Consider the following 24,609-nt stretch of genomic DNA (forward strand, 5'->3'; position numbering starts at 1 on the left):
TCCATCGACAGTAGGTATTAGTTGCTGCTCATCAACACAACTTGTTTTTCCAGGTACAAGCATTCCAACTTTTCACCTATTGGCACCTTACTTAGCTCTGTAACATACTGACCATGTGCTGCCAGGCAGAGAGAAAAAATTGGCTTCATCCAGAACTAAAGTAACCATCCAACCTGCCACTTACACTTTTCCCAGCAGGCAGTTTTGCAAGCCAGAGGCCCAGCATTTTGTCTGATTCTTGGCTGCCCCCCTCTTCCTAATTCTAAAGACACAAGCTTTATAGCACTAAGTTTCACCAGGTTCTTGGTTAACATTTTTCCTAACTCCCAGAAACAGCTGATGCTTGGCAGAATGTAGGTGTCCAGGGCACTGCAGCATTGCTTTTGGTTGAGGTCATATCAAGCAAAATAATAAAAATAACAATCATGTAGATCTCAAGTTATTGGGTTATATATCTGAAAGAAACTCTTAATGAATGGAACTTTATTCAGTCCATTTTGATGAATGGGTATAGAGTAAGAATCAGTTACTCTCAGAGACCTGAATTTGCTTGTTTGGTCTAGCTGTTTGAGTGTCTCTCAAGCAAGGTGTCAGGTATCTCCTGTTTAACAATCACCTGAGATATCCTTTTAATGTACACACCTGGAGAAGGGTTCAAGGAGTATGAAATTTTGTCAGTCCTGCCCAGGAGATTCTTGGGATCACCATGTTTCTGCATTAATCCTTCCAGAGAAAGCTTATACATACCTGTTTTAGCTCTTGTGAGAAATCTCTGAGCACCACCAAAAGCATAATTAGCTAGGTGCTGTGATGCAGGCTAGTAGTCCCAGCTCTTTAAGAGGATGAGGCGGCAGAATCTCTTGAGCCTAGGAATATGAGTTCAGCTTAGGCAACGGAGAGTGATTGTGTCTCAAAATAATAATGATGATGATGATGATAAAATTGTCATTGCAAGTGTTACTCTCACTTGAGTTAATAGCATCCTCCTTAAGTGAGGCTAGATTTTAATGGATCTGTTGATCATTGTCAATTAATAGCCAAATATCTGGGCCTTTGAGGAATAAGCAAAGAAGCAGTGATTGTGGGCATTTTTGTTTGTTTGTTTTTAGCTTTTTATCACATTAGGTTAGCATTTCTCAGCAAGACTTTCATCAAAGGATATTTATCCTGCAATTTGGATTTTCTGCTTCTAGGCAGTAGTGATGCCTCCCTTGCATAAGAAATGCTTTAGCAAGCGTTTTTCTTAAGTAAATATTTGTTTAAGCTTTCTAGAACGAGCTTACTTATTCATCTATTTGATAAATAAATTTGATAACCTTCTCCAATTTCCTTGCATATGATCAATTTATTCCAACATTTTTTCCCTGAATCCTCCTTGTTTTATTGGAATAAACCTCAGGCCAGCGTGGTGCCTAGAAACAGCAGTCATTCTGCTCATGACTGTGAGTGCTTCTGCTTTAGAAGTCTCCTGGTGCTGTAGTCATGTTTTTCCACCACTGTCAGTTCTCTTCGGGCAGCTCACTCATCCCTAGAATGAAGAGACACCTAGAGACAGTCTTTATACTGAAAGCATTACATTTCTGTGGTTTATTCCTCAGATATCAAAAGGTGTTTTCTTTACTTCCTTCTTTTAAAAGATACTGACATCTTACTTCCTATCTCCTTCAAAAAAGAATATTTTCCAGCTATAAGTTTAAATTTTCTGCATCTTACTGTGTACATATAATTGCTTTTATTAGCAGTGTCTAAGCAACATTACAGCTCAAATATCGTGAATAGCTTCTGTATTTTTCTTTATAAAAACTTCCTTTTATCATAGCAAAATATATTTTTTAATTTAAGAAAGGTTGATACATTTTAACTTTATTTTATGATAACAGCTCTTAACACAAACAGGCAAACTCTCTTTTCTCAAAATGTTTAAAGTCTGAATATATATGCATTTAAAGTCACACATCTGGTCCATAGTTGAAACTTGCACCACCATGCCCAGAGTTAAATTGTCTTTTGGAAGAAAAAGCTTATGCGGTGAGTCAGTCTCAGATTTTTAGAACTGTGTAAAATAAAAATAATCCCACTTGCCTACATTTACAAAATATAAATTGTATAAGCTCTGGACCCCTGATAGTCCTAGTAACTTCAGTCCATAGTGTTTACATTCTCAGAGGTTATTCCAAAATAGAGAATGCTTTCTGAGATACCCTCAAGAACGTAGTATAAAGTCCTTAACTTCATTTAAGGTATAAGAGTTGGGAGATAGGTAGCCTAGTGGGAACCCTATCTCCAGGGATATTGATACGATATGAGTCAGAGTTAGGTCTGAAATTTAGGGTTTAAATGTTCATCCCAGCAGTGTAATTGTGGAGAAATGTTTCAGCGTTTCTGAGTCTTTCTCACCTGCAAAATGGCTAAAACCTCTTCTGTAAAAGTACTATTGTAAGGGCTAGATGACATAATATTTATAAAGCATCTTAGTGCAATGCCTGGTACAATTATATAGATAGTTTCATGGATACATTTAAAATGCATATATGGATTCTATTTTTGTTTCTATACTTGTCCACATAATCTTTACCTAGTTCCTTTGTATTTCAGTTGACTAACCTCTAATATGGTTTTACAACCATTGATTATTTTTGTAGAATTCCAGAGACTAGCCAACAGCATCAGATCTAAACATTTACCATATAACTTTCTCCATTATAAACTATCAACTTTCCAGAGGTCACAAAGGCAGGCTTAAAAAGCACTTAACTACCCAAATACATAAATAAAATCTGATTAAGATGAGATACAAATATTAAAGACTGGCTTCACCTTTGAAGTATAAATACAATGCAAGTAGTTATGTGTTATTGATAATTATTTGGAAGTCTTTAAATGAGCTCAGGTTGATGAGATACTGTCTTTAAAGTGTTCAAAGATCCTGAAATACAAACAACACATACCATCTCCATCTATCCTGATGCTGTCCCATGAATTGTGGTCTCATCCAGTTCTACTGTACCCCATGAGGCCTGGTTGACTTGGGATGTTTTCTAGAGGGGATCATGATTTTCTACCCAGGAGAGCTTGAGAAGTCTTCTCATCCATGTCTTTGAGTAGGACTATAGCAAGCCATCATAGGGAGATGGCAGTCCGTCCTGTTTGAGGTGGTGTGGTGTCATGGAGTAAATGCAATGCATAGTCAGACCACTGGGGACTGAGTTCAGCTCTACCTGCTACCAGCAGACATAAGAACCCTGGAGAAGTAGACTGTCTACACAATTTGAAATCTAGAGCCATGGCAGTGAATACCAGCCGTGTTTATTCCTGGATTAGGCAGTCTCAGATAGCATGTATACAGCATAAAGGGCCTGGTGCATGGCACGTTACTTTCTCCTTCCTTTGTTCACTCCTATTCCTCATTCATGGTATCCTCCTATATGCACTCTTTTTCTTTGAGGAGTTGAGAGAAAAACCAAAGGGAGGCAAGGACAGAGATTTTGTAAAGCGTGTAATTTTAAAATGTTGCTTCAATTAATGAAATTCTAAACAGAAAGGAAGAATGCACACACACAATACAAAAAATTGGAAAGAATTGTTCTCCCATTTAGATCATAGATTAAACAAAAATTTGAGATCTTACTATGTGCAGGAACTCCTTCTTGCCCATATGTGAATACATCCTCTTCAGCCCTCAGGCCGAGCTCCTGCCTGGGTGTACTTGCCTAACCACATCATCCCTGGGAGAGTTCCTGCGGGGGACGTTATATGCCAAGCCTCTCAATTTAGCCTCTCAATTTAGAATTTCCTTCTTTTGTATTATTTTATAAAGTCTCGTGTACAGTAGATCTGTCTCTTCAAACGGGTAAAAACCTCCTTAAAGGACAGGAACCATGCCTGCCTTTGTTTCTTTGTCCCCAGAGCAGCTGGTACAGAACTCAGTGCACATTGTTTCCTTCTCTGAGTACTGACTGGCTGCATGGCTGATACGGAAAAGGACAGTGAGGTTAATTGGGCTGACTTTGGTTGCCCAGCTTCTACTAATTCTTGTTTTGTGGAGAATATGCTTTAATTCCCCAGGTTCCTCCTCTGCTCCCAGAGGAGCCTACCTCTGCTGACATCTGCAGAGGTACCTATACATCACCACTGAAGTTTCTCCACTTCCTGTCACCTCTCTATTGGCCCAAATGAGAGGTCCCAGAGGGCTATCTGCCAAATTTAAATGCTATCTGCATGGTCTTTCTGATACTTGCCATGGCTTTTTCTTGCTGAGTCCTATCCTTTTTGTATTCTGTCCCATCCAGTAGAAATCTGCTCATCTCCCACTCTTTCTCCATCATCTCCCATATCCACCTAGTCACCAGGCCTCATCTCTAACTTCTCAAGATTTTAAAAATCCGTTTCCTTATCTCTATTCTTACTACTGCTACTTTAATTTAGGTCATTGTCACCTCTTACCAAGTTAATGCAAAACCTCCTAATTTACATCTCTGCTTCAGTGTAGCCCTCATTATCTCTTTTTAAAATTGACACATAAGAATTGTACATATTTATGGGGTATAGTGTGATTTTGATTCATATATACAATATGTAATGATCAAGTCAGGTGAATTTGAACATCTATCACTTCAAACCTTTATCATAGTTTTTGTTAGAAACTTTCAAAATCTGCTCTTGTGACAATTTTTAAATATACATTAAATTATTAATCATACTCATCCTAAAGTGCTATAGAACACTAGGACTTATTCTTTCTAGATAGCTGCAGTTTTACATCCATTTGCCAACCTCTCTCTCCCTACCCCTTCCCAGCCTCTAGTGACCACCATTATACTCCCTATATCTATGTGATCCACTTCTTCTAATTCCACATGTAAGTGAGAATTGCAGAATTTTTCTTTTTGTGCCTTTTTATTTCACTTAACATAATGTCCTCCACGCTCACCCATGTTGTTACAAATAACAGGATTTTAATCTTTTTTATGGCTGAATAATATTCCATTGTACATCTATACCACATTATTCATTTATTTGTTGGTGAACACAAGTTGATTCCATATCTTGGCTATGTAATATGCAATAAACATGGGAGTGCAGATATCTCCTGAATATACTGATTTCATTATTGTTCCATAGTGGGATTGCCGGATCATATTGTAGTTGTTTTCTGAGGATGCTCCATACTGTTTTGAATAATGGCTATACTAATTTACATTCCCACCAACAGTGTATAAGAGTTTCCTCTTCCATGCATTCTCACCAGTGTTTGTTTTTTGTCATCTTGATAGTAGGCATCTCAACTGGACTACTATCATGGTGGTTTTGATTTGCATTTCCCTGATGATTAGTGATATGTGCGTTTTTCAAATACCTGTTGCTCACTTCTGTGTCTTCTTTTGAGAAATGTTTATTCAGACCATGTGCTCATTTTGTGTTAAGTTGTTTGAGTTGCTTGATATTCCGGATTTTACTTCCTTGTTGGATGAATAGTTTCCAAATATTTTCTCCCATTCTGTAGGATGTCTCTTTACTCTGCTGATTGTTTACTTTTCTGTGCAAAAGCTTTTTAGATCAATATAATCCTATTTATTTTTGTTTTTGTTGCCTGTGTTTTTGATATCTTTCTTATTCATAAAATCTTAGTCCACATCAATGTCCTGAAGCATTTTTAAATGTTTTCTTCCAACAGTTTTATAATTTCCAGTCTTGCATTTACATCTTTAATCCATTTTGAGTTGATTTTTGTATATGGTATGTGTGGGGGGTATTATTTCATTCTTCAGCATATGCACATTCAGTTTTCTCAGCACCATTTGTTGAAGAGATGGTTCTTTCCCCAGTGTATGCTCTTAATGCCTTTGTCAAAAATATGTTTAGCCTTCTTAACACTGAACCTGCAATGATATTTCAAAGATGCAAATTTGATTATACCATTTCCTACATAACTTCATCTAATGGCACCCTAATCTCTGAAAATGAAGCCCAAATTCCTCCTTGGCAAGAGTACTCAAGACTCAGTCTAATACCTAATTCTTCCTCAGCCTCACTTCTAACCTCCCCATGCTTATTCTCCTCCCTCTCTCTCCCTTTCTCTCCTCCTCTCTCCCCTTTTCTACCCCTCTTTTCCTCTCTCCCCTCCCTGTCCTCCATCCTTTTCTCCCCATCTCTCCCCCCTCCCCTTCCTCCCTCCTCCTCCATCTCTGCCCCCTCCCTCTCCTTACTCCTCCCTCTTTTCTTTCCTCTTTCTGTCTCCCTCTCTCCTCCTTTCTCCCTCTCTCCTCTCCACTTCAGCTATCTTCAACTCTGTGTGCCTCCTCAGGTTTTCTTACCTCTGGACCTTTTGTCTCATACTTTGAAAATTATTTATTTGCTTCCCTGACATTCCTCTAAATCACACAATCCTGTAAGACGGGGATTTTGCCTTATTCTTACACAAATAAGAACTTCAGAAATATATTAGTGAACATATAACTGAGTTATTGAAGTTTTGATTTCATTGCTCTTTGTTGTATATGCTAAACATTAAGTATTTACTGTATACATCAGATCCTATTTTAAGCTCTTTAAGCATAAAAAGTTTATCCGAGAAGTAGGTACTATTATACCTCTATTATACAGATAAGGGAACAAAATCATGTATAACAGAAGCTAAGTTATCTGCACAAGGTCATTCAGCTAGTGAGTAGTCAATCAGAGATTTGACTTCAGGTAGTCCTACACTAGTGTTCAGTCTTCATCAGTAGCCCCTATATTGCCTTCAGAGCCACTGATGCACCTGCAAGGTATGTCACTGCGGCATGACCATGTGTAAACCAGATAGATTAACAGAGAAGTGAAAACAGATTCATATCACTGGGAGAAGAAAGACCTCTTGAATAATAAATAAGTAGGAGACTTGAGGAGGAGGCTCAGCCAGGCAGACGAGAACTCAATGCAGTCTGTCTGCAGCCACAGCCATCATCAGCAACACACTCCTGGATAGGCTTGAAGGACAGAGTCTGTTCAAGAAGACTGGAGTTGGGTGCTTATTCTAGGTACTTGGGATACCAACAGTAAAATAAGGCACAGATTATTTTGAGCGACGCACAATATAGTGAAACAGACAAACGTCAAGACTGTTTAAGCCAAAACAGACAGTGGTTAACAGTGCAATGGAGAGGTGACAGTCTTCCTTTGTATAATTAACCCCCTACCTCATTTCCCTGAGGGCTTGGCTAGTGTATGATAGTACCGTGCGAAGTGTCTGTTGTGGGTTGCCAGACAGAGAAATGTTAAATGTCTATAGTAACAGGGGCAGCAGATTCCCACTATTCCAGATTCAATAAGCCCCAGAAAAATATGTCATTATGTAGATTTATAGAGCATGGAGGATTTATAGACCTTGCCTCCTACCATTTTCCACATAGTGAGGCTAAGCAAATACTAGTTCCTGGCTTACCCAGGGCCCTGGTATCTCAAGGTTTCCTGTAGGACAGTTGGAAACGTGGTGCTTCTGTAGGCTCAGGACAGGGCTGGGGTGAGTGATGAGGAGCTATTTCAGAACAGTTGTCAACAGAGCCCTTCTCTCCGTGCTGAGAATCATCAAATGCTTGCCCCCTGCCTGCCAGGTAGAGTGACTGAGGCACAGGCTCCACAGCACAGACACAATGAGCTGACCTCCTAGGGGACTCTCAGGGCTGAAAACAAATTAGCTCTGATGGACCAGTGGCTATTGCTCATTCTTCAGGAATTTGGAGGTGGAAGTTCAGGCCAGCTGGAGTTTAATTAAGGAGGGCAGCTGGCATTAGCAGGTCTGTTGGCTCTGTGCTCTGTGCTCCATTCATGTCACAAGTTTTTAGTTGTTTTTTCTCCAGACATTCCAGTTGCTCTGTTCCCCCCTTACCACTGCCCACACCTTGTTCTGTGTGCTATTGGAGTGGCATGATCTTATTCCTTCCCAAGTATACAGAGTCCGGGCAGGGACCATGCTGCAGAGGTACAGAAACAAAGCTGCAAGGAAGCTTTGTAAACCAGTGGCAGGTACACTGCTCCCATTTGAGAGGCTTCCTCTCCATGCACACTCCTGTCCTGTTTAAACATACTGTTTCACACCAGTAATGAAATTGTGACCACCTTGGGACTTTCAAAACCTGGAGTGAAAGGACAGCTATAATTATAGCATGCTATTGTCCTTATTACCTATTAGTACTCCTTCTTCAGAATGGCTGATGCCAGAGACAAGGAGAGTTTCTGTCTCCTGTCTGAACAAACCAGACAGAGGAAGGAAAGCAAGCTGGCTTATAATTACATGATGTCATGTAAGGACAGAATCTCTAGCACTTGGAGCTATGAAGATTTCTGTCTTAAAGATAATGGACTGAATAGGTTTATTGTAAAATAAACCTGAATGTCATGACCATTTAACTAATTTGCCAAGAAGCAACCTTTAAAGGACCAAACATAACTGCAGATATTCCTCAATGGGAATTCTCCAAATCATTCATTCTAATGAATTGAAAGTAGAGGAAACAAGCAAACTGTGGCTTTTATGCTTCCTATTTTGGGAACATGAAGTTCAGGTAAGCAAAGAGTGGTGGAAAAAATCTCTATAAAATCTCCTGAGATGGCATCACATTTTGGAAGACAAAGTTGGACAATATATGTTTATGGCATAAGGTCAGTGAGGAAATGCTTTGTCATCTAATTGTATGCTACTTGTAATAATGCTATATGTGTACAAATATTTCTGGGCATGAATCTCTGCCCTGCATCACCAGCTGCCTCCTTGCTCAAGTCCCATACAAATGAGTTAATTACCTGCTTTGGGAACAGACTTTGAAAACAAAGTGAAAAACATAAAATGAAGGCTGTAATCCTCCCGTGTTACAATCTCTTCTTGGTTAATTGTTTCAACAAAAAGAACTGGGCAAGTTCCTGTGTTGCCAGAATTCTAAGACTAGGCTTTTAGGATTTCTCAGCATAGAGACCTTGAGTAGAAAAGTATTTAAGTAGAAAAGTACTCACTCAAATTCTTAGTAGAAAAGTACTTGAAAATGTAAGTCACCCATAGCCAGCAGCTTTTGGAATAGGATTATCCATTCCTGGCTTAAAACTTTAAAAAAGGAAAATTGTAGGCAAGTCCAGCAGGCCAATTATATTATCTTTGAGAATATTGCAGTTGGGAGAGGAGGAAGAATAAACAAACACTTGGGAATTAAAGGGAACTTAAAGATGACCAGTTCCATTATTTTTGTTTTAAAAATAAATGCTGAAGTTAGAGAGGTTGTCTGAGCCTTAGTAGCAGACTTGCTTTAGCTTTTAAATTGGAGCTCCATGGAAACAGCTTTACCTGTTTTGAAGTGGTAGGCATGGCTGTCGGTGACTTCTGGCCTCATTACTCACTCCTGTTTTTCTCATGGTATTGATGTTCTGCCAATATCATGTAGGAAACAAAGAATTGGTGCACAGGTGATCACAAGCTGTATTCCCAAGCAAAACGGTATGTCATTGAAACAGGATTGTAAACTCCAGTAAGTCAATGATTTTGCTTTTTATTTCTTTGTATCTTTTCCAATATCAAGCACTGCATAAATGAAATACTTGAATATTTGCTGATCTAAAATGTTCTCACTGTGAAGAAAATCTTTAATATTTTTATCAGTGGCAGAAACAGTGTAGGGTTAAGCACATGGACTTTGGAAACAGACTGGATTTGAAGCTGACTCAGCCAAATATACCACTTGGGCAGGTGATGTAAGCTCACTGTGCCTTCATTTCCTTGGCCAGAAACTGGAATATTAATAGTCCCTATCTTATAGGGTGGTTGTGAAGATTAAATGATTTAACATATACAAAGCCCTTAGTACAGGGCCTGGCATAAAGTCTCAGTAAATATTAGCTACTGTTAATCAGTATGCAAAGAAGATTGTCTTTAACTGTTAAGAAGGTTTCCAGAACAGGCATGAATGTCAGTCAAGATGTTAACTCGTTACTGTTAACTGATGCTAATAAATTGGAATGATTATTGTAGGGGTCATCAATTCTTGAAGTTCTGGATATTTCTTTGTTTATGCTATATTTGTATACCTCTTAACCCCCTCTATTGCCTCTCTTTATATTATATCCAGGTTTTCTTAACAAATAAATGGATTCTCTATTAGGGTCACTGTTATCTAGAGCCACATTATGGTCTGTCCACTGCCCTCTTACAGATTGTTGTGGATGAGATACCAGTGGCTTTCTTTCTCTGTTCTCACCCAGACATGGGTGTAGATCAGCCTTCCCTTCCTGTGCCTTCTTTGGCAACGCTATGTTCTGTGTTCTTCCATGTATATCACCAGCCTTCCCTCAAGTTGATCCTGACATGTTGAAAACTATTCCCTTGATATATGGGGCTTTTCTTACCATTCTTTACAAACCAGCCTAAAACCCATCTTGAATAAGAGGAAACTGCCTTTTTGCATTCCTATTCATCCATCCAACTGTCATTTTGATTCATAGGTTCTTTGCCCTTGAGATGTTGTTGTGTGACTGATCTCTGACTGATATGAGTAGGTATCCTCACTCTGATTTTATTTCCACAGTACATTCCTCCAGATCTCTGCGTCTGCAATTTTGTGCTGGAACAGTCCCTATCTGTCAGAGCCCTGCAGGAAATGCTTGCCAACACAGGTGAAAATGGCGGCGAAGGGGTGAGTACCTGAATTGTGTCCTAGGCTGGGATTGGGATGCGCCACATCCCTAAAATACATTCTACATTTCATCCAACTTTGAACTGAAAATTTTTAAGACGACTGAGGCAATTCATATGGAGGTAGCAAATCTTTCTCCCTGAGTTTAATTGTTGTTGTTCAGCAATGCTACTTCTGCTTCCTTTGGGTTAATCAGTTTCCACCAGAAAATAGACCACCACTATCGCTGCCTGAGCAAGGCACGGGATGCTGAGCCTACTCTCCTCTCTTACCCTAGAATTCACCAGAGAATGTGAAGAGGCTGAGAGGGTCTTGAGATTGAGGTTGGCTATAAGTTAGTTTCTTTTTTGGGGGGAAAACCTCACTAGGGAGTTATGACTGCTCCAATGGACCACAACCAATTTACAGGAGTTCGAACATGATTTCCTGCAGATTTCAGAGTCTTTGACATGTGTCCAGAACTTGATGGTCTCACTGATGATGAGCAAGTACAAATTGTCTTGAGTTTTCATTGTCAGTAAAATTATCCTTCAGTGTTTAACTAAGAGACAAGCCCATGGCACAAATCTGTTGGGCAAAACTTTGGCCAGATACTTCAGAATAATTTTTGACTCTAATCTTTCCTAATAACTCACATTCACTTATATATATTTATCATCAAATACTTTAATTCTGCTGCCTGAATATCTCAAATTCCACCACTTCTCTCCACCATTCTCACTTCCCCATACTCCATTAGATGACTACCTTCTACCTTTTGGTAGTGCAACAGCCTATTAATTGCTTTGATTCCTTCTATACTTAACCCCTCCTCCCATTTTTCCACTCAACAGTTCTTTCCAAGATGCAAATACAATTATTACAGTTGCCTGTTTGAAAATCCTTGGTCTCCCCGTTATTTTGAGATCAATTCCAAATTCTAAAACATGGCCGAGAGCCCTTTAGGAGTTGGTGAGCCCTGTTCACCATTCCTGCCCCATCTTTCACCACATCCCACCAAGTACTCAGTGTCCCACCCACATTGAATTCTTTGCTCTGCCTCAAACATGCCAGTTCTCTTCTGCATCTGATCTGGCATATTAGCTACTTCCTCAACATGGAGCAGCTTTCCTCCTCCTCTCTCACTTCCCTTAAGTCATCTCTGTGTATCCTTCAAGGAACCAGTTTAGTTATTAGATCAGTTGTGAAGCCTCTGCTGACCCCACAAACCTGTTGCTGAAACCACATTAGGTACTTTTTCTGTCACAGCTCTTATCACTCTGTACTGTCATTGCAAGTCTTTTTTTCTTCTATACTGGAGAGTACACTGTCTTTGGGTAGAAACTGTTTGCATTTACCTAGTAGCACAGTTTGTTTTTACTTGGAGTCATACATAATATGGACATGTCTCATTTCATAGTAGAAGAGACAATGACTGTAGAATCACAGGAATAGATGTTTCCATTTCAGCCATCATCCAGCCCTTAATGTGATCTTGGGTACATCTAATCTCTTGGGACCACAGTGTTCTGTGACTTAGATCTCTAAGACCCTTAATACAAATATTTGTGTTTTTTCATTCTTTTGGTTTATAAGTATGCTTTAGTAAGACAACTGAGAATAGCTTTGCTTTGTGCCTTAGATCATTAACACAGGTGAGATTTTGGTTCATTTAATGTTTGCCTCGGTCTGGGTTCACTTCTCCCTCTCTTGCATTGACCTCAGCATCTTGTATCCTCCACATGCCCTCAAACACTTCCAGTTTAGGGAAACTTTTTTTTAATTGGTCACTCTTCCTTTTCCAAGATGCATCATATACAGAAATCTTCAGTGAGGGAGACCTAGTTGATTTTAAATATCACCACTTTCAGTGTCGAACAAGATCTGCTAAACCCAGCCTACTTACAGTCCCAGGATAGAAATTAAGAAGACAAATAGATACTGTGTTAATTGGAGAATTATTTCTTGGCTGTTCTCTTAGCCTGTTTTAAAAGTATATTTCAAAGGACTTCTTTTTCTTTATCATTTAGCTTTAGTGGTTCAGAGAGTCCTATGGATGAGAAAGTAAATTCAAAACTTCTGATTCTTTCTCGTTGCAAAGAACTTAATAGTCTTAACTTGGTTTGTCTTAAGAGAAGTAAGTAAACATTCATATTCCAAGTAGAATGGAAGGAGCAACTTCAATAAAATTGAGCTCTCCATTTTAGAATATAAAGACCTATACTGATTACCAGGTATGCTATAGCAGAAGTTTGTTCAGTATGATTATATATTTCAGGAACCATCTATAATTTACAGCATTTGAAACCAATATATTAAATCTTACTGGAATAATCTACTTTTCTTAAAAACCCACATTCAAAATAAATGATCCATGACATTTTTGATAATATCTATAGAATCATTATCATCATCATGTTGAGTCAGACTCTGAAATTTTCCACATTGCCTTTTTATTCTATTTTTGCCAAAGATAAGAGAGACCTAATAGTCATTTCCCATCTTGACACATGTATCACTATTATTATAAGGAGTAGTAATGGAGATCTCAAAGAAAAGGGACTTGAGAAGAGAGATGGAATACAGATGGAAAGGCACTCTTTTCAAGTCATGTATTTTACTGTGCATTGATGGCTCCGCAAAATAGTTACCTGAGCAGCAGCTTCAAGTACTAGAACCCTCCTAGAACTCGCTCACAATCCCATCTGGGCTATCAGTCTTTCGTATGAAATACACGAGTTTTATATCATCTCTTGAGTCTGATTATTCTGCTTTTCTGAAGTAATTACTGTGCACATTTACTATGGGTACTTAATTTGATTTCAGAAGATAATATTCAGCAGGGAAGAAAAAGGAAAAACAAAGAAGGAAGTGAGTTAACATGACAGAGCAGAACGATTCTCTGGGGAGCCTGGGGATGTTTGAGTGGGATGAAGCCTTTGCATGCCACTCCGTTCTGTTTGGAAATAGCCATTTTCTGCTCTTAAATAGATATTATTTTCGCTAATGATCATGACTGCCACCAAACGGGAGGCTTTGAAGAGTATAATTTTTCCTTCTAGTCAAAAATTGGTCCTGGTGTGTTGCAATTGGACATTTTAAAAAATGACTTCAGCTGTTTATTCACGTTTTGAGTACACAGAAGTCTTTTTGCAATGATTTACAATTCTGCAGCAATTTCTCCTACTAACAAAGAAAACAAAAGTGCCCTAATTTAACAGCAAAGAGGTTTCTTTATTATTGTAATGTCCTTAGCTGCAGCCAGTAGCACATGGGAGCCAGCTTTATATTGAGAAGAAGAATAAGTGATGAGGAGGACCTGAAGCAGAGAACATTTAGTGCCTCTCAGAGTCTGCCTTATCTCAGCTCCTCCTTGGATCACTTTACCTCTGATCTAATCCTATCTAATTTTATTCTGGGGAAAATTACCAAGGGATAGCTCTTGGCACTGTGGCCAATTTTATGTATACAATTTGAAGTAAAATTCCTGCAATCAAATATTAAAGTATTTTCACATTTTCAATTGATTAGACCTGTAGTGTCTATCAACATTTAGCAGGACATGGAGCCAAAACAGATGTCCGCATCTCCCTCTAAGCCCTCAATCCCCATCATCCCGTAGAAATGACTTTAAAGTGACAGCAAACAGCATTTGTGATTAAAAAAAAAAAAAAAAAGTTCTGTCTTCAGTGTCAGGCTGATGTGTTAGACCAGGTGACCAAGAGGGCAAATTATTTCTCCTTTCTGTACCTTACTTTCCACATCTTCAAGATGCAATCTACCTCAAAAGAGAATTAAATGAGATTAATGCCTACAACTGCCTGTGAGTTTGAAAACAAAAGTATCGGTTCCCCTCTTCATCCCTGGTCCACATCCTCCTGTTATATGGATCCTTCAGGAATATTCAAACTGCCTGAAAGGAAGGAGAGTCCTATGCTACAGGCTAAGTGCATGTTAAACTTAACTCCAAATGAGTTCTGACATGAACTGGCATAATGCTTCTAGAAATGAAAGGCTTTGATTAACACAATTACCAACTGCACTCCTTCCAATAAGGGCTCCGGTTTTCTCTAAAAGTTGACTTCATCAATGTCAGGCCTTTACAACTAGAAAGAGAGATGAGATATAAATATAAAATGAACTAATGGTACGATTTGCCACATGAATGTTACACTTGATGCATGTCCAGAACATGTAAGATTATGCTTGACTTTGGATTCTAAAATATCTGGCATGCTAATACACAAGCAGCCTTTTAACCTTACTTGGAAAATGTGATCTGAGGGAGATATTATTTCTGCAAGAACCTTTATAACAGATGTCCTCACTGAGAAGTTCTTCATTTCCCTGTATTACTTGTGTGATAGTCCCACTAACTCTGAAAGGAGTTTTTGGCTCCTTTGATTTATCCTCGTGGTTACAGTAGGGAATATCACAAAAGGAAGTTACTGCTTCCTGAGGATGACATGACAGTCACTTTCCTGTGAGTGCTATGGGCTGTCTCCTGGTATCATGTGACCTTGTGAACAGACAGTGGAGCATAAACATACATTATGCTATATTCATGTAAAGGCCCTTACAGTACATGTCGTGAGATACATGAGATATTTACCTTGCAGCCAAGTTTAGGACATTCATTCATCTCATAAAGTCACAGAAAATTTAGTAACAGGTGGTAACATCATTAAAAAAGAATTAGCTTAAGATGCATCTACCCTGACACCACTAGGTGATAAATAAAACAAACACTAATGAAGGGAATTGTTCGAAGCCCCTTGTTTAAAGTCTGACCTGTGGCTGTGCCAAGATTTAGACATGTCGTGCAAACTCATCTAGAATGAAGAAGGCTAGTAGGATCCTTGCTTCTTTCTTCCTAGGTCCCTGTGTGCCTGCCAACATTTTTATATCATAGAAGAAAGGGGGAACCACCATCATCCAGATTTCATGTCTCACTCTGAGGTTTTTATCTTCCCTTTATAACTGCTGGAAAAAAAATTAGAAATAGAATTTATTGTGTGTGGGGGGAGGGGAGGAAACATGACTGATGGAGGAACTGCATCTGTAACTCTAAACCTCATCCCCATTTACATGTTTTAATATTACATTTTTTTAAATAAATAATGAGTCAGAGCTAACAGTCATTGATTATACTTTAGGAGAGTTCCTAAGATTTCCTTTGGTGAGAAAGTACTAAGTCACTCGTGCTCATATTGTGATAAGTCCTAGGTCTTGCCTCATATGTGTCAAGTCCCTGCAGCCAGAATAGCCATGCTAGTTGTTGAAAGCCTGAATTTCCTTTGTACTGGTTGGTAAAAAGTCACTGCCTGAAGCTGTCCCTAGAATGTCCTTGGTGCCCTTGCTCAGGACCTCCCCAGCCCAGTGCTGATGCCTTTTAGGCTGCTAACCTTGGGGACACTCCACCTTCCTACACCTAATTGGTAAGAGCAGGGTATCCCATCATTAAATTTTTAACCTGCTTGACTTAACTCTGCTTTTTCTTTGGAGAGGGAGAAAAATAACATTCTGTTTTCAGATGCTGTTCTTTCCTTTTTTAACCTATGGCTGGCTGTCCACACCTGCTGCAAAAATAATATTTTTATTCTCAACAAAATAACAAATCTGCTTGGTAAAATTGCTGTCATGTGCAAAAGCTTGTCAAAACCTCTTTAAAAGCTGTCCTGTGTTAGAGTTCACCTTACAGAGGTACTCAGGGCAGGCAGCCTGTTTCAGTGACAAAGCTGGGAGTCTGGAGGTTTAGATTTGGTCCTAACACTGCCACCAACAGGAAATTTAACTTCAAGCAAATCTCTTACTACCTGGGGTTTAGGTTCACCACCTCTAAGTGACAACATCACTTAAATGCAAAGTCCTTTCTCAGGTCTGTAATGGTTGCAGTGTACCAAGTTGAAATGGAAAAGTGTCACCACGTCACTTCCTCCGGTGTGTCCTTTGGGCTGTAGCCCATCACTGATGAGGTGTGGAAATGTTCGCCTTTTCGTATTAACCATTACTCTTGAGACCATGGCTCCTATTTATCTAAGTAGAATGAATGTGTTTATTCTCTTTCTGCTTTGCTGTGGACACGGAGAATTTTACAAAGTCCTTCCAGGACGGCAACCCTAAAGCACCAAGCGTTGACTACGTAATTCTAATTTATTTTGAGATGAGAGTCTCCTATAAATTTTCTTGTGGAATTGTAGGGGACATATCCTGTATATTTGACAGATTTTGTTTCCTCAAAGAGCTAGGCACTATTTTGATATGTATTAGTGTAATTTAGAGGCCTCTAAACTAAGGTTTCAATATGTTTTTTCTCAGACCAAATTGTTATTAAACATATGTATGTCCTAATGTTTCCATGATAAGCTGATATTTATGAAGATATATACAAATAACTCACATTTTATTTTTGGACTGGCCTTTTGATGACATGATTTTTAGTTAAAATATGCCATCTGGAAGACCTTACTTCAACCAAATCTGATTGATTGATTGCAATTCTAAAAGAAAGAAATTCCAAATTGCCTGATATAGGTATTAACCATTTTTCTTGGGTGGATTTTCTTATGTAAATGTAGTTATAAAAAATTGATACAGCAGATTTAGGTGACAGCACATGGCTTGCTTATAGTTTGTTGGTGACATCAGCATTGTACTAGAACATAACAGGAAAAACAAACTTTTACATTTAATGCTATTGCAAACCTCAAGATAAAGTATTTACTAGGTAGGAAATCCACCTTTTTTATTCTCATTTTTTTTCTCTGTAGTGAGCATCAGTAGACTCTTCAAATAAGTTGAAAGCTTTCAGCAAAACCTACACACACTAAAATATGCATTTACTCTTTTGTTTTTGATTTTGCTAGCTCAGTGATCTCTCGGAATGGGTATGTTATTCACTCCTTTAATATACGTGTACTTTGCATGGACAATGACTCAATCTGTATTTGTCATGAACTGGGCCTCCCACTTGTGAGTGTTCAGGGAAGTTTCCATTCTTTGTGTCTCTGCAATTAAAAAACACACACTCAAACACTAGTGCACCTCACACTTCAGTGTTGTGAAATTAGAGGTGGCTGCACACTTAGAAATCTGTTGCCAGGCAGTTTGCTTTACCGCCGCTCTGCAAGTAGAACGACTTGCCTGTGGGCTCATTTTTATTTTCTTCAAATCATTGCAAGTTGTTTTTAAAATCTCTTTTTTGCTCTGAATGTGGCCTAGATGGCCTGTGACCATAGGTTTCAATCTGGGAAGATGACACAAGTGTGCAGCTTTGCCTTCATCTCAGCTTCTCGATGCTTCAGACCTCTTCCAGTGCTATTATGCAACCCCAGCTCCGCTATTCCATAAGGCTGGAATTCATGATAAAAATGGAAAAAGCTAGTTTGATATTTTCTTTCTTCTGCAATATCTTTAAAGTGAACCAGCAGAAGAATTAAATGTGAACTTTAACGATTAAGACTAACCATCCAGTTAACTAGCTTTTTACATTTCTTCATAATGCTGAGCAGTGCCTTTTCAAGTGAAAGAACCCACAGAATGAATTTTTAAAGCTCCAGACTCTCTCAGATCCCCCCATTTATTGAATATAGTGCTTCAGCTTTAGCGTTAACTGTCTTTTCTTTGGTGAAATGGGCGTATTATGAAGTTGGCAACTCATGTTTAAGATCAGTATGCCTGTCTGATCCTGGTGGTGTTTTTGCAAATGTGTTAACATTTAGCTTTGCTAATGTTACACAAACTGGAATCCTGTTCATCCTTGCTGTGGACATTAGAATGCTCTATTGAAATAATCTTGTCATAATGGTATCTGTCATCTAAAATGCTTGAGCTTCTTCTCCATGGCTGGACTAAAGGTATTTGTTGTTGGAGGTGGTTGTTTTTATATTTTAATTGCAAAAAATTTAAGCATCTGCATTAAAGTCTCTTAGAGGCATGAAGAAGGATTAGAGTGTCTGAGCTTTCTCCAGGACACAATCTGTAGGTAAATAGTTTATTATTCAGGGAGATGTTTTGATGAGAGATTTTGCTGAGAGTTTTTAGAAAAACAACTGTTTTCAAGCGGGGCAGGAGTAGAGATGGGTTGTAAAAATGAATTTCAGCTGCATTTCTGGGAACATGTTTTAATTCTTGATTGTACAGTATTTGAAGTTTTGGGAAACTTTTTAAACCTGCTTACCTTTTGAAAATAAAGCATATTTGGAATTGTTTAAATCCTAGAAGAATAGAAATTCTTCAGTTTATTTATTAGACTTTTTCTTTGATCATGTAATTCACTTTTTAATAGCTACCACATTTTAAATTATATATTTGTTGGGAGAATTGAATGAACTGGAGCAAACTCTAATTTATTTCCATTTCATAAAAGTTTAATAAGAGCACCAATCTGGATATTCTGGTAAAGGAAATATAACTTGGTGCTAGAGAAAACCCCAGTCTCAGCTGGCATTTTCATCCTTGAGTTAAAACCTTGTGATCAGCACTCCAGGCCTATGATTGCCACTATCTGGTTTTAGAATGGAAGGAGCTAAAATGATGAAGTGGAATCGGTGGAGAGAAAGTAGGAATAAAATCAAATATATTTAGGAAAACCAGGGTGTAAAAATGGCTCCAAGGGCTACAATGGTTACCTGCAAAGTAAGAGGAAAGCTGAATGCAGAATGCTTCTGCCTCCACCTAGACTTTCCTCCTATGGGTACTACACGTATTTGGGCTCGTAGTGAGGTGGGAGATGGGGAAAAGGCTGAGCCTTGTTTCTGTGTTGCATGATGGTGCCCTGGTATGAGGGAGGAAAGTGGTGGATTAGGCAGGGGGTGGACATTCTGGCCTTGGTACTGCCACTCTCTGGTCCTTGCTGTCCATCTGCAAAGCATGGACTCTGAACTAAACGAGTGGCTCCTAAACACCTATCCCAGGCTCAATGTCTACCCATGATGAAAGATTCATAAGTAACAAGGAAAATGGGAAAAAACTGTTTTGAGTACACCCTTCCTATGTTGATTTATCAGTTTCATTCCTGTTGTTGAAATTGTACCGGTTCTTGAACTTGTTCACTTGTAAGGTCTATTCTTGCCTGCAGCTAATGGATTTGACACACTAAGTAGTTTTGCCCAAATACCAGATAGGTGTTTTGGTTTAAAAAAAAAAAAAGCCATAAAATGTTCTTAGTGAAACCTGGATAGTCAATTCCCTTCTTGGTTATGGTTATTCACCTCTTTCTTTGTAGATAACTGCCTCTGTGATGGAAGAGGAAAGGTACTCTTCCAGTTACCCCTCATTTTGTTTTTGTTCTCGAGAAAGAAACATGCATTGGCACCAGCGCTGATAAGAATCACCTGGTGCCATCCTATTAAGGATGTCCAGCTGGGGGCTTGATGCTCCAGACCCCATTTCTCTGCTGTTTGTCTGCCTTGAAAAGGTAGAGGGAGGTAGGCAGGAGGACTGGGGTGCCATTCCAAAAGACTGAATTGACAGCTGACCCAGTGTAAATGAGGCCCTCACCACTGAGGTTTCTTCTAAGGAACAGCCTTTGGGAGTTTGCTTTTGAAGGCCCCTCTCTTGGCTGGCTCCCCTGAATCCTGCTCTCTGGGTGGAGCCAGAGGTGGAAATTCATGGTGGAACTATTCCTTCCAATACTCATTTTCATGTCTTTAATGAGCTATTTAGAAAGGTAAGTTGAATGCATTGCTTTTTTTTTTTTTTTTTTTTACGTTATATCTTCATAGTTTAATGTCTAAAGTTGTGACTTGGTTTTAGGAATTTTCAGAATTACTGCTAGGGTACCAAAATCTCCAGTTATTTTAAATTTTTTTAATTGATGCATAATGTACCTAGTTTCAGAATACTTGTGAAAATTTAATACATTCATCTAATTTATAAAGACCAAATCAGTGAAACCCTCAGAATTTGTTTTCAGTGGCTACAAATAACAGAGTTGTAATTACTGAGGCATCATTAGTCAGTGAAATAGAGCTATGGAGCTGATTTCATAAAACCTCATCTCTTCAATGATGCTGTCTAAACCTCGAAGCCACAACTAATTCTCTGACCTCAGGCAGTTGACCCAGGTTACCAGGAAAATGAGCAAGTGCTGTTCCCAGGCAACCACTTTGACCATGCAAGACAAGTGAAGCAATAGGGATACACAAATCCATGCTTTAATAGCTCTGCAGATTTCACTGAAAGTCACTGGGAGAAACCATAGGTCTGTCTGCAGCTGTCTCAAACTCTCTCAAAAATACAGTCTTAACCTGTTACATATGGAATTCCAACTCCTCTTCTCATAACTTCTGTCTTTCCTATGGCACAAATCCCTTCTGAACTTCTTACTATGTCTTCCCCAAGTGGAGCTACCTAGGCTTCAGCTAACAATATTTATTGCATTTGCAATTTCTTATGAGATTTTATTAAAATGAGCTGTTCCCAGGGCAACCAGGAATGGTTAAGTTCACTGGGCTGAACTCCTGGTCCAAACAGATCCAATTCAAACTGGTTTCTTGTCTTACCTTAGGTATTTTGCTTGCAGAAATATAAAACGTTCTTCAGTTTGCCAGTCTCTTCCTCCATTTCTGTCTATAAAAATTCATTGATGTGCACTGTTTTCTAAATACATTAACTTCATATTAACAAATCGTAGTATTGTGTGCGTGTATGTGCATGTGTGCATAATAGATACCTCTTAGTACTTCCTCACATTTACACTTGCCTTTCCAAACATTTACCCATGTATAAAAGGAATTTCTAGGGTGTCTATGTTTTGTACTTCACTTCTTTTTTCCACATGGTACTTTGTTACTAAGATAAAATTCTAACAGAAAAGAAGCCTTTATTATCTTGATTTTTTATATTGAACTATGTTTAAAAATCAGTTGCTTCAATCTTTTTTTCTGAAGAGTAATGCCCTAGTTGCTATATCTTACAAAACATGCCAAAATAATCAAGAGGTTTCTGTATTCCAATTCCCCCATGTTTTATTAAAGTCTACTTTAATTTATCTTCAGGTTCTAGCATGAAAGAGAGACATACCCACCCCAAAATGATCCTGTTTTAATATACATGTATATTCATCTAAACCAAAAGACTCATATCTATAAGATCTACTTCCCCCCTGCCAAGATAGAGTCTCACTATGTTGCCCAGGCTGGAGTGCAGGGGCACAATCTCTGCTCACTGTAACCTCTGCCTCAAGTAGCTGGGATTACAGGCATGTACCACCACACCTGGCTAATTTTTGTATTTTCAGTAGAGGTGAGCTTTCCACCATGTCGGGCAGGCTGGTCTCGAACTCCTGATCTCAAGTGATCCATCTGCCTTGGCCTCCCAAAGTTCTGTGATTACAGGCATGAGCCACTGTACCTGGACTATAAGATCTACTTAAAATGCACTTACTTGATTTAGGAAAACAGTCTCAGGCCAAATCCAATTTTTTCTTACAAATCTGAATGGGCTTCAGAGAAAGGGCGATGCTAAGTCAGATAATATGCTATCCCTAATGTTCCCAAACCTCCGTGTAGCTATGTCCTGCTGGCTCAGACCATCCAGTTTGTAACCCATGAGACCTCGCATAGCATTCTCTCCCAGATGGAGCTTCTGCAATTTTTCAAATTGGCTTAAAAAAAATAAGGAATGAATAAAGAACAACCTGGATCACCATGTTAACAGAATTGGTGGCAAGAGGCAAACACATCACCCAGAGTTCTTCTACCATGTATTGATTCATTGATTTTTTTCTGAGATGGAGTCTTACTCTATTGCCCAGGCTAGTGTGCAATGGCACAATCTTGGTTTACTGCAGCCTCCGCCTCTTGGGTTCAAACAAGTCTCCTGCCTCAGCCTCCCAAGTAGCTGGGATTACAGGTATACACCACCATGTCTGGCTAATTTTTTGTATTTTTTCTAGAGACGGGGTTTCACCACGTTGGCCAGGCTGGTCTCGAACTGACCTCGTGGTCGGCCCACCTTGGCCTCCCAAAGTGCTGGGATTACAGGCATGAGCCACTGTACCAGTTACGTCTTGATAACTCAATGATTGAAAAATAACCTCAGCATAGAACTATTATAATTTGAACTAAGAATCACTGCTATAACACTACATTATAAATTCACTGTAATATAATGTAAATGTACATTACAATGACCATTTCACATAATGTGTCACCAATTCCTGTTTTAGTATCATCTTAGATTCAAATCTCTTTTAAAATACCCAACATGTCCATGATCCAGTTGTCATTTTCTGTTGGACACTGAGATCCTCCTTGCTTGGTCCGAGGGAATGTGTGTTAACCTTTGCAGCATCGTGGCTGCTATCTTGGACCACACCTCTGCTTTCTTGCAGCAACAAGGTGGTCAAGGCTCATCTTGATTTTTCTACTTCAGGACATGAAATTGTCAACTCTTTAATATCCCTGGTTCTGTTTCATAGAGAATATTACAGATCAAACTCTAGCTTCAGGGATATATATTTATTACCCCCACTATGACCCATCTCAGGCCAAGCCAAGTTGGCCTGACATTGGCGGAGATATTCGTATTTTATGAGAAGAGAGGTTAAATCACCTTGATCACAGCATTATTTAATGATAGAGTGAGACTTTATTATTTTTATGAGGAACATGAATTTAAAGTTCACCATGGTTACTCCAATATACTTCTAGCCTCCCTTTTATTTCCTGCCTAAATATGAGAACTTTTTGAAATAACTTTTAGGCTCAGGAGTACATATGCAGGTGTGTTATATAGGTAAACTTCTATCACAGGGATTTGTCGCACAGATTATTTCATCACCTAGGTACTAAGCCTAGTGCCCAATAGTTATTTTTTTCTGATCCTCTCTCTCCTCCTACCCTCAATTCTCAAGTAGGCCCCAGTGTCTGCTGTTCCCCTTTTTGTATCCATGGGTTCTCATCATTTAGCTCCTGCTTATAAGTGGTAACGTGGTATTTGGTTTTCTTTTCCTGCATTAGTTTGCTGAGAAGGATGGCTTCCAGCTCCATCTATGTTCCTGCAAAGGATACCTTCTCATTCTTTTTTATGGCTGTGTCATATTCCATTGTGTATATGTACCACATTTTCTTTAGCCAGTCTACCATGGATGGGCATTTAGGTTGATTCCATGTGTTTGCTATTGTAAATAATACTGCAATAAGCATATGCATGCATGTATCTTTATGGTAGAACAATTTCTATTCCTTTGAGTATATGCCCAGTAATGGGATTGCTGGGTTGAATGGTAGTTCTGTTTTTAGCTCTTTGAGGAATCACCACACTGCTTTCCACAATGGTTGAACTAATTTACACTCCCACCTACAGTGAAAAGCATTCCCTTTTCTCCACAACCTCACCAGCACATATTTTTTGATTTTTTTATAATAATAATAATAATAGCTGTTCTGACTGGTGTGAGATGGTCTCTCATCGTGGTTTTTATTTGTACTTCTCTAATGATCAGTGATGTTGAGAATTTTTTTCATAGGCTTGTTGGCTGCATATATGTCTTTTGAAAAGTGTTCCTGTCCTTTGCCCACTTTTTAATGAAATTGTCGTCTTCTTGTAAATATGTTTAAGTTCCTTATAGATGCTGGATATTAGACCTTTGTTAGATGCATAGTTGGCAAAAATTTTCTCCTATTCTGTACGTTGTCTGTTTACTCCATTGATAGTTTCTTTTACTGTGCAGAAGCTCTTAGGTTCTATTACATCCCATTTATCAATTTTTACTTTTGTCCCAATTGCTTTTAGCATATATTTTATGAAATCTTTGCTAGTTCCCATGTCCAAAAAGGTATTTCCCAGGTTGTCTTCCAGAGTTTTTATAGTTTTATGTTTTACATTTGAGTCTTTAATCCATCTTGTGTTGATTTTCATATATGGTATAAGGAAGGGGGATCCAGTTCCAATTTTCGGGATATGACTAGCAAGTTATCCCAGCCCCAATTTATTAACTAGGGAGTCCTTTCCCCATTGCTTGTTTTTG

General features: G+C 38.7%; 1 protein-coding gene across 12 annotated transcripts in view; it reads left to right on the top strand.

Annotated features, from left to right (window-relative positions):
* Positions 1-24,609, top strand: part of RYR3 (ryanodine receptor 3) — a 572,638-nt gene that overhangs the window by 196,654 nt on the left and 351,375 nt on the right. For 6 of the 12 annotated variants that reach the window (XR_013521058.1, XM_054240576.2, XM_054240580.2 and 3 more), the window contains exons 3-4: positions 10,548-10,655; positions 17,501-17,521. Coding sequence is in view for 11 of the 12 variants with exons in the window: in XM_054240576.2 (XP_054096551.1) it covers positions 10,548-10,655; positions 17,501-17,521 (129 nt within the window). In the remaining variant the exon portion in view is untranslated. The remainder of the gene's footprint in view (positions 1-10,547; positions 10,656-17,500; positions 17,522-24,609) is intronic. The other 6 variants (XM_035259925.3, XM_035259926.3, XM_054240581.2 and 3 more) reach the window with 1 other exon arrangement.

The sequence above is a fragment of the Callithrix jacchus genome, chromosome 8, assembly GCF_049354715.1.
Source record: "Callithrix jacchus isolate 240 chromosome 8, calJac240_pri, whole genome shotgun sequence".
Taxonomy (NCBI): Eukaryota; Metazoa; Chordata; class Mammalia; order Primates; family Cebidae; genus Callithrix; species Callithrix jacchus.